The sequence below is a fragment of the Quercus suber genome, unplaced genomic scaffold (genome assembly GCF_002906115.3).
Source record: "Quercus suber isolate HL8 unplaced genomic scaffold, Cork oak 2.0 scaffold_1018, whole genome shotgun sequence".
NCBI classification, from domain to species: domain Eukaryota; kingdom Viridiplantae; phylum Streptophyta; class Magnoliopsida; order Fagales; family Fagaceae; genus Quercus; species Quercus suber.
This window is the reverse complement of record NW_027070429.1, coordinates 50,025-60,524: the sequence shown is the minus strand read 5'-3', so window position 1 is coordinate 60,524 and position 10,500 is coordinate 50,025. Positions and strand designations below refer to the sequence as shown.

Sequence of the window (10,500 nt, the reverse complement as noted above, 5' to 3'; positions counted from 1 at the left end):
GAATGAATCAAAAATCCAAACCCACCAACAGCCTTCAACCAAAACCACAACCTCCACTAAAAAATCCAAGCCTCAAACCACCACAACCACAACCAAAAAAAAAAAAAAAAAAAACCCAAACCCAAACTAACCTTAGATCAGGAGACCCAAACTCAGCCATCTCTACCATCACTGCTTGAAGAAAAAAAAAAGAAAAAAAAAAGCAGCTAAGAGAAGAAACCAGAAGCGAAGAACAAAGAAAGAAGAAGAAAGAAGAAGAAAAAAAAAAAAAACTTAGAGTAGGTCTGAAGAAGAAAGAAAAATAAAAAGAAGATGAGGAAAAAAATAAAAGCCTTGAAATCGAAGCCCCAAAAGCATACCTTAACCCGATTAAAACGCAAATCACAACTGAAATCGAAGACCTTTGCCATCTCTGCATCATCGCGTGAAGAAAAAGAAGAAAAGAAACTAGAGTGAAGAAGAAGAAAGAAAAGAAAAAAAGAAAAAAAAATAGAAGAAGATGAAATTACCCAGCCGTGAAGAAGGAAAGAAGAAAAGAAAAAAAAGAGAGAAGAAGATGAAAAACCCAGCCGTGAAGAAGGAAAAAAAAGATAAGAAAAAGAGAAATAGCTGAAAGAACAGCTTGAAGAAGAAAGAAAGAAAGGAAGAAAGAGAGAAGAGGTGATGGTGGAGAGAAAAAGTGGTCTTGAGTGTCTGACCGTGGGTCCCATTAAGTCACAATATTTACCACTAAGCCACTAGTTATGTAACTCAGAAACTGAAAACGCCAATTTGGTGTTTTCAGTTTTCAGCACTGTAGCATCACTCAAACTGAGTTTGAGTGATGAAAACAAAGATAGAAAATCAAGCCAAACACCATATTTTTAGTGGGTCCCACGCCAATTCTCAGTTTGAGTGATGAGAATTGGCTAACCCAAACGGGCTCTAAGTTTCCACGGCTACATAAGAGATATAATATTTATAGGAGATGCAATGTGTGAGAGAGAAATTGTTTTCCATTTTTTTTTTTTTTTTGGAAAACAGTCTATAGAAAATAAGTCTTATTTTTTTTAGGATTTTCCATTAACTAAAGATCATTTCCATTGACCATATTTATTTTTTTTAACCAAATAATGGAAATATGGAAAACTATCTTTACAGAAGGTTTTTCAACAAACAAACAAAGCATTAATGATTTATTTAAGACATTGATAGTGCCAACCAGCCTCCTTTATCTCTTGTTTAAAAAAAAAAAAAAAAAAACACCTCCTTTTATGTCAACCTCTTGTTAATAATGTCTTCCAATATAATCTTTGTAATCTCCAAATTAGATGCTAATGAACAGGTTTCTTGGCATAATGATTTTTAACCATCATGTCAAAAGAAAGATGTAATTAGGATGGGGATCTATGAAAAAAATAAAAAATCGAAGGATGTGGATCGCTAAATTAGAAGGGAATTAAAATTCCTAATTTTCTATGTTAAGTCATTGCACACGAGGGTATTAAAAGTAAGTTTGTCAAATAGGTAGGTTTGAGTTAGGCATAAATGGGTTGAGTACATAAAAAAACCATTTAACCCATTTTACCAATTAATTATAACCCAAACCCAACCCACCAAATTACCAATAATCAATGAATATATATAACAAAAATACCACTAAAACCTCTACAATTGCCGAAGTACTCTTACATCTAAAAAATTACCAAAATTCTCTAAAACTTGAAGATAATTAAAATACCCTTAAACCCTCTAAAATGACCAATATACCCCTGTGAAACTCCAAAATAACCCTAAAACCTAAGAAAATTACTGAAATACCCTCTAAAATGACGAAAATGGACCTGAAACCTCATAAAGACCAAAAACTAAAATCATGATACCTCTAAAATAACCAAAATAACCTTGAAACCTTAAAACATCCAAAAATACTCACGAAACCTCTAAAATGATCAAAATACCTCGAACCTCTAAAACGATCAAAATTGCCTGAAATCTTTAAAATTACCAAAGTACTCCCAGACCTCAAAATGATAATATATATCCATGAAACCTTTTAGATGACTAAAATAACCCCAAAACCTCAAATGACCACACACACACACACACACACACACACACACACACACACACACACACACACACACACACACACACACCGCAAAGCCTCGAAAATGGCCAAAATACACCGGAATCTTTAAAATAACCAAGAATACCCCGAAACCGCAAATTGACCAAAAAGTTTCCCGAAATCTCTAAAATATCCAAAAATATAACTTGTGGGGATAAAAGCCCAAATTTATTTATTGGGTCTTAGGCCTTATTTGAAGATATGGGTACGTCCGAGGAGGAGCAAATGATTGGGAATTAAAGGCCCCAGACTGGAGAACTATGCAAGGAAGTGATAGAGGAATATAGTCCGAGGAGTATATCCTTCTCGGATACGAAGAATACTAGTCTAGCACATACCTGGGTGGCTTGGGCAATCTTTCGAGAAGTTCCATCGATAAGGATGAACTTCATAAATGTATAAAGATGATAAGAACAGAGAAATATTTAAGGAAAAAGTTGCTACCATCGCATTAAATGTATTGCAGCAACTTTTCTGGCCGCATTTATGTGGAGAAAACCCCTGAACAGTGCAGCTTCAACTACCACCACTCATGGAAAACTAAAGAAGATACCTGATGGTACATATACTCAAGTGAATGCTTAGATGAAGAATAAGTATACGATCAAAATAGACAAAAAGAAAAATATATAAATGTAAAGGACCTCTCATAGAGGGGAGGGGGGAAGAGAAAAAAGAGGTAGAAAGAAAGAAGGTTTACTATAACTCTAAAAATTATATAAACAAATGTTTGTCTCCTTGGACAACAATTGATTCAAGTTTCAAATTTGTTTTTGCACTTATTTATCTGTTGACCCTTTATTAGATGTAGTTGAATTCACTATCAGCCCAGCTCTTTCACCCACTCTCTGCAAATTTATTGTATTAGACTTGTTGGACTCATATTCCATATTTCTTGAGTTTGGGCTACAATTCTTGACCCTACAATTAGCGCTGTCTATGGGAAAAACTTAAGCGAGAGTGGAAGCAACAGTTGACGATGGTTGAACCAGGGCAACAACCAACAGAATCCAGGGCATCCCAACACGTTAATCCTTTTCACAACTTAGAGCAAAGACATGATCGTGAAGGTAGTATACATACTACACATACTGACCGAAGCCAGCCACAAGGTGGAAGTCACGTGTCTCATGCAGAGAAGAACAAAAACATGCAACTAGAGATTAACCAGTTAAAAAGGGAGTTGCGCCATGCAAAGAGAAGGCGGACTTCTTCATACTCTGATGATAATTCTGACGATGAACAAGACGTCACTTATAAATGAAAATCCCGAACACCAGTTAGTGAATCCTTTTCCTATGAAGAAGAACATTATTGTAAACGACAACCTCGAAGCCAATCACGTGGAGGCATAGGGAACGATGCTATGAGTAAGGCCTTGAATCAAATCTCTAGATCGCCTTTCACACGTAGGATTGAAGAGGCAAGACTTCCTTGTTGTTTTCATCAGCCGACATTCACTATCTATAATGGTAGAATAGACTCTGTGGAGCATGTGAGTCATTTCAACCAAGGATGGCAGTCCACTCCAAGGATGAAGCTTTGATGTGCAAAGTTTTCCCCTCCCGTCTGGAACCAGTTGCGATGAGATGGTTTGACAGCCTCAAAGCAGCTCCATTAGTTCCTTCAAAGAACTCACTCAAGCATTTAATTCCCTTTTTGTCACCTGCTGAAGAGTCGCTCGGCCCTTAGCTTCATTACTATCCTTGAGCATGCAAGAAGGTGAGACCTTGAAAACATATTTAGATAGGTACTAGGAGATGTTCAATGAGATGGAAGGTGATTTTGATGAAGTGGCCCTTAATACATTTAAGCTCGGCCTCCTCGCTGACCATGGTTTAAGAAAATCTCTGACTAGAAAACCTGTCACTAGTATGCGTCAACTAATGGACAGGATTGATAAGTATAAGAGAGTTGAAGAAGATCAACAGCAAAGGAAGGAAAAGGACAAGGTTATCCCCCAAGAAAGGAGAGATTTCAGGTCGGATAGATACAATAATAACAAGCCACATAGGGATTTTGCTAGGCAATCAGGATCAGTAAATCTTTAAGCAGTCAACACTGTATTCAAAGAGGCAGTGCATCAAGTTTTGAAAAAGATTAAGAATGAACCGTTCTTCAAGTGGCCAAATAAGATGGTGGGAAACCCTAAAAGGCATAATCATAATCTCTATTACCAGTACCATCAGGACCACGGGCATACCACAAAGGATTGCAGGAGCCTATGGGATCATTTAGATCAACTTGTCCGCGAGGGTAAATTGAAACAACTCTTGCATCACTCTAGTAGCCGAGGAAGTCAGGTGAACTCAAAGCCCTGAAGGGATGATTCTTCAAGGCCCCCTTTGGGAACTATTAATGTCATCTTCGCCGCACCAGGGAAAACAGGATCCTGGCCATCTAGAGTAATGTCGGTAGCCCGTTTACCCACAGGAGACATTAATCACGATCCGAAGAGAGCTAAAGCGAGTACTCTACCAATTTTAGGATTCTCAATTGAAGACAAGATTGGAACCATCCAACCCCATGATGACGCTTTAGTAATTACCCTCAAAATTTGAGGGTATGATGTGAAGAAGGTAATGGTGGACCAGGGCAGCGTAACAGAGATAATGTACCCTAATCTCTATAAGGGGCTGAAGTTAAAACCAGATGACTTAACTCCATACAGTTCTCCCCTGGTGAGTTTCAAAAGAAGAGTTGTTATCCCGAAGGGCCAAATACGATTATCCGTGCAGACTAGCATAAAGGTAGTAGAGGTAGATTTCATTGTTGTAGACGCGTATTCGCCCTATACTGCAATTGTGGCTAGACCTTGACTTCATACGTTAGGGGCTATTTCCTTTACTCTGCATCAGAAGGTAAAGTATCCGTCTGAAGGTCAAGTTAGTGAAATCTTGGGAGATCAATCTATAACGAGACATTGCTTAGTGGCTGCCATCCAGTATAAGCCCGAAACTGAATCCTCAACCCATGTCGAAAAGGATTTATAGTAATTAAAACCTCTGGCATTGTCCATCGAAGATTCAGCTGAGGATGCGAGGTGTGAAGATTTGATAAAAATTGTTATCGGAGATGATCTGGAGAAGTTTTTTCAAGACGGATCCCAGTTACCTCTCCAAGAGAAGGAAGAGCTGATAGAATTCCTTAAAAGAAACATTGATATATTTGCTTGGAATGCTTATGAAGCCTTGGGGGTGGATCCAGAATTCATATGTCACCATCTAAAGGTCAACCCATTGATCACCCCTAAAAAATAGCCTCCTCAGCACCCATCTAAGGAGCATGCTGACGCAGTGCGAGAGGAAGTAACAAAACTCAAACAAGCTGGAGCTATTAAAGAAGTTTTTTTATCCTGAGTGGCTAGCGAATACTGTGATGGTAAAGAAGAAGAATGGGAAATGGCGAGTATGCGTAGATTTTACTGACTTAAATAAGGCTTGTTCTAAAGATCCATTCCCTATGCCTAAAATAGAATAGCTAATGGATGCAACTGTTGGTCATCCTCGAATGAGTGGTCTGGATGCTTTCCAAGGTTATCACCAAATACCATTAGCTCTGGATGATCAGGAGAAGACTGCCTTTGTCACCCCTATTGGGAATTATCACTACAAGGTGATGTCATTTGATTTGAAAAATGCAGGATCCACCTATCAAAGAATGATGACGAGGATGTTTGAGCCACAGCTGGGTAAAAGTATTGGGATTTACATAGATGACATGGTGGTAAAGAGTAAGATTGTTTCTGAGCATGTGAAAGATCTTGGAAACATTTTTAAAGTTCTCAGAAGATACAAGTTGCGTTTAAATACGTCCAAATGTTCGTTTGGTGTGAGATCAGGCAAATTCTTGGGTTTCATGGTAACTCACAAGAGAATTGAGGTCAACCCAAATCAGATAAAGGCCATCAATAATTTACAACCTCTTCGGAATCCCAAAGAGGTCCAAAAATTGATTGGAATGGTTACTGTTCTGAATCGATTTATCTCTCGATCAGCAGATAGATGTAGGCCTTTCTTCTTGCTGATCAATAAGTGGAAGGGATTTGAGTGGACTGAAGAATGTGCTTTAGCTTTCTAGCAACTTAAAGACTATTTAGCTTGGCGACCAATCATGTCCAGTCCTAAGCCAGATGAAGTTTTATTTGCTTACATTGTTGTGGCTCCTTATGTTGTAAGTTTAGTGTTGATACGAGTGGACCGAGGTGTGCAAAAGCTAGTTTATTATGTGAGTAAGTCGTTGCATGAGACTGAGATTCGTTATCTGCCATTGGAGAAAGCCATCCTGGCAGTAATGCTTGGTACACAAAAGTTGCCTCATTATTTCCAAGCATATATAATTATTGTTCTTACCCAACTCCTGCTTAAAACCAAACTCAGAAGTGCTGACTATACAGGTAGAATAGCTAAATGGGGCATTATCCTAGGGGCTTTTGACATCAAGTATATGTCTCGCACCTCCACAAAAGGACAGGTCCTTGCAGATCTAGTAGCCGAGTTCACTGAGCCCTCGTTAGAAGAAGTAACTCTAGCACAGAACATGGATGAAAAATCAGTTAGCGTAACCTCTTAGAAAGGTCCCTCATTCTGGGAGGTATATGTACACGGTGCAGCAAACCAAAAAGGATCTAGAGTGGGGCTAGTGCTAATATCCCCAGAGAAGTTCATTATTGAAAAGTAGCTAAGACTAGACTTCACAGCTACAAATAATGAGGCAGAATATGAAGCTCTACTAATGGGAATGGCAATGGTCTAGAGAATGGGAGGAAAACCAATAAAAATGTTCTCGGACTCAAGGCTAGTCATCGGCCAGGTACAAGGGGAATTCGAAGCGAAAGATGTAAGAATGCAAGGATACTTGAGCCAAGTTAAGTGTCTATAGTCAGAGTTCGAATCTTTTAATTTGCTACACATTTCTAGAAATGGTAATGCACATGCTGATTCTCTGGCCACGCTTGCAACCTCTTCGGCACAGAATCTGCCTCGGGTTATTCTTGTTAAAGACTTATATAAACCCACGGAGATAAGAAAAGAGGCAATTCGCGTGAATCAAATCAGAGCTAAGCCAAGTTGGCTAGACCTATAATTCAATTCCTGAAGGAGGATACTTTGCCTAAAGCAAGGTTAAAAGCGGACAAAGTTCGGAGGAAGGCTACTAGATTCTGGCTATCCGAGGACAAGAAATTGTACAAACACTCCTATTCAGGGCCGTATTTGTTGTGCATACATCCTGAAACAGCTGAATCACTCTTCGGGAAGTTATATGAAGGAATCTGTTGAAGCCATACTGGAGGTAGATCTTTGGCACATAGAGTCATTATCCAAGGCTATTGGTGGTCAAATATGTAAAAGGAAGCCCATGAATATGTTAAAAAGTGCGATCAATGTCAACGGTTTGCACCAAACATACATCAGCCAGGTGGAATCCTTAATCCATTATCCAGCCCATGGCCATTTGCTCAATGGGACTTAGATATCGTGGTCCATCCCCGAAAGCAGTAGGAAACAAGAAGTACCTTCTGGTCGGCACAGATTATTTCACTAAATGAGTTGAAGCTGAACTTCTAGCTAATATCAAAGACGTAGACGCAAAGAAATTTTTCTGAAAAAATATTATCACTCGATTTGGGATTCCTCATACCCTCATCTCGGACAACGGTCTTCAGTTTGATAGTAAAGCATTCAAAAATTATTGTTGCGAATAGAGAATTACAAATAGATACTCCACCTCTGCTTATTCCCAGGGGAATGAGGAAGCAAAAGCTGTTAACAAAGTCATAGTAAATAGATTGAAGAAGAGGCTAGATGACGCAAAGGGTAAGTGGGTGGAAGAACTGCCACATGTACTTTGGACATATAGAACTACGCCTCATAGGTCTACTAGAGAGACCCCATTTTCAATGACTTATGGGACTAAGGATGTTATCCCTCTGGAGACTGGGTTTCCAACACTGAGAACTAGTACATTCAGTCCGGATAGCAATAATGAACTGCTAGAGAAGAGTTTGGATCTGATTGAGGAAAGTAGGAAAAATGCAACAATCCAATTGGCATATTACCAACAAAAACTTAGACAGGGTTATGATGCTAATGTAAAACTAAGGCCTTTAACACCTAATGATCTAGTGCTCAAGAAAGTTGTGGGCACTGCAAGGAACTCGACTTGGGAAAAATTAGGGCCCAATTGGGAAGGGCCATATCGTATTACCTTAGAGGCTGGCATTGGGGCATTTTTTTGGAAGACTTAGACGGTCATGTAATACCACGCCCCTGGAATGTAAACAACCTTAAAAGATATTATTACTAATTGAGTTTCTTCTTTGATCAATATGTTTATTTATTACATAAAGGTTATAAAGGTTTCAGTATAAGTGTTTAAACTTAAATCCAATCATGTCTGAAGTCCTCGGACCAGATGATATGGGTTAGTTAACACTCCCTTACAATTCTTATAAGTGTTTAAACTTAAATCCAATCATGTCTGAAGTCCTTGGACCAAATGATATGGGTTAGTTAACACTCTCTTATAATTCTTATAAATGTTTAAACTTAAATCTAATCATGTCTGAAGTCCTCGAACCAGATGATATGAGTTAGTTAATACTCCCTTACAATTCTTATTAATGTTTAAACTTAAATGCAATTACACCTGAAGCCCTCGAAGATATTTAAATAGACTCTAACTTATGATAAGCCTCTTCGGTCGTGTACTTGGTTCAGAATCAGTGTTCAGTAGAATTCTTTGTAAGTGTTGTACAAAAACCAATTCAAGTAAAACATTTAATTATTTAAGCACCAGGAAATATATAAAACCTTCATACCATTCATTGTTTCTTATGTTCATTAATAATTCTTATACGATCTACTTTCTCCTGTATTTGTATAAGTTATTTGCGTCACTAGCAGGATATTGTTGTTAAGTATGCTCAGGTTATAGTAGTTATCGGTCAGCATCATTTGCAATAACAATAAATCTTATAATATGTGCAATGAAGATATAGAAAATAAAAGAAAAACAATTTCATTGATTAAAAAGAAAGTACTTTTCAGTACCTTACAATTTACTAAAGAATAATAATAATAATAATAATAATATAAGACTAATACAGATGAAATAAAAATCTTAAATATCTAAGCCTTGTCGGACTGGGTGGCAATAGCATCTTGGGTTTGGTCCTTAGGTTCAGAAGGAGTTTTCTTCTTACCCAAGTCCTTATTCTTGTCTTGAGGATCCTCAGTTTGCTTGCCCTGACCACCAGTTTGCTTAGACTCTTTGGAAGCTTCAGGAAGGGCAGGAGGAACTTGGCTTACCAAAGGCTATTCTAAGGCCTTTGGGAGTTATTTGGGTGGGGAGGAGTCAGGACCTGGGAGTTCGCAAATTTCAGGATCGTAGTAGATACTCCCAGGTTGCCTCAAGTCAGATTCTACAGGGATCCCAGCAGCATTAAGGGCTTTACCCCAAGTTATATTGCAATAATCTCTGCAAACTGTGGAGAACTCCTCTGTGAGTCTGACATAGGTCTCCTCCACCCCAAGCTTGTATGCTGCCTGCTTTTCAGCCTCAACTACCTCTTTAGCCAATTGGGCAGTTTTCTTGGTCAATTGGGTAGTTTCATTGGCTTTCTGAAGTTCAGCTCGAAGACCTTTCACTAGTTCTCTCTCTATCTCCAGATTAATCTCGATCATGTGCAATTATTTACGTTGGTTTTTGGCCTGCTTCTCAGCATTTTTAAGGCCTAAATCAAGGCTATTCCTCTGCTTGGTCATTTTTTTAGCTAGTCAAACAACTTATCGTAGTCCTCCTTAAGACTACCCATCTTCCTCTCAACCTCGAACGGGGAATAGACCTCCACCTAGGCTTCATTGCGAGCGTTTTTATTCCACTCCTCGGCCACATAAAGTTGCTTGGTAATCTATATAACAGAATGGAAAATTGTAGTATAAAGCAAAGAAAAAGGGGTGAATAAAAATGATCAGCATCTTAATTGAAGAAGTGAATTAATTCACTTATCATGGCTAAATCCCTCTTAAGGGATGGGAAGAGTTCATGTTGGCTGAAGTGCCTATAAGCCTCCATATCTTTTGGTAGGAGAAGTGGTTGCTCCAAGGCCTCAGCAATGAGACTTGCCTTCCCTCCTTAATCATTTTTGACAGAGGTGTCCCAAAAGAAGGGAGCACCATCCAACTCTAGTTTGGGGGACCAGGTGCGTTGACCTCGGCGCACCTCAGCAACAAAAGGGTTTTCTCGACTCTCAGTAGACGAAACCCTTTTTCTTCATTGGTCCTTAGCCACCCGCTGTTGTTTACTCCTTTTTAAAGGTGCCACCTCATCTTCCTCAAGGGCGGTATTAGGCCTCTTCTTCTTTAGCTCAGGAATTGGCTTGAGTCCGA

General features: G+C 38.8%; 1 protein-coding gene across 1 annotated transcript; it reads left to right on the top strand.

The window, feature by feature from the left end:
* The first annotated feature begins 6,223 nt into the window (after window positions 1-6,223).
* Window positions 6,224-8,357, top strand: LOC136065553 (uncharacterized). The gene is made up of 2 exons (XM_065768898.1): window positions 6,224-6,670; window positions 7,815-8,357. The coding sequence occupies exons 1-2, from the start codon at window positions 6,224-6,226 to the stop codon at window positions 8,355-8,357; spliced, it is 990 nt and encodes a 329-aa protein (XP_065624970.1).
* Window positions 8,358-10,500: the final 2,143 nt, after the last annotated feature.

What these genes read in the sequence shown, in the direction of transcription:
- LOC136065553 (XM_065768898.1), top strand. Translation starts at nt 6,224, where the DNA reads ATGTCCAGTCCTAAGCCAGATGAAGTTTTATTTGCTTACATTGTTGTG. An exon ending in TGGATGAAAAATCAGTTAGC is followed by an intron (nt 6,671 to 7,814) that starts GTAACCTCTTAG and finishes TGTTGCGAATAG; the next exon opens with AGAATTACAAATAGATACTC.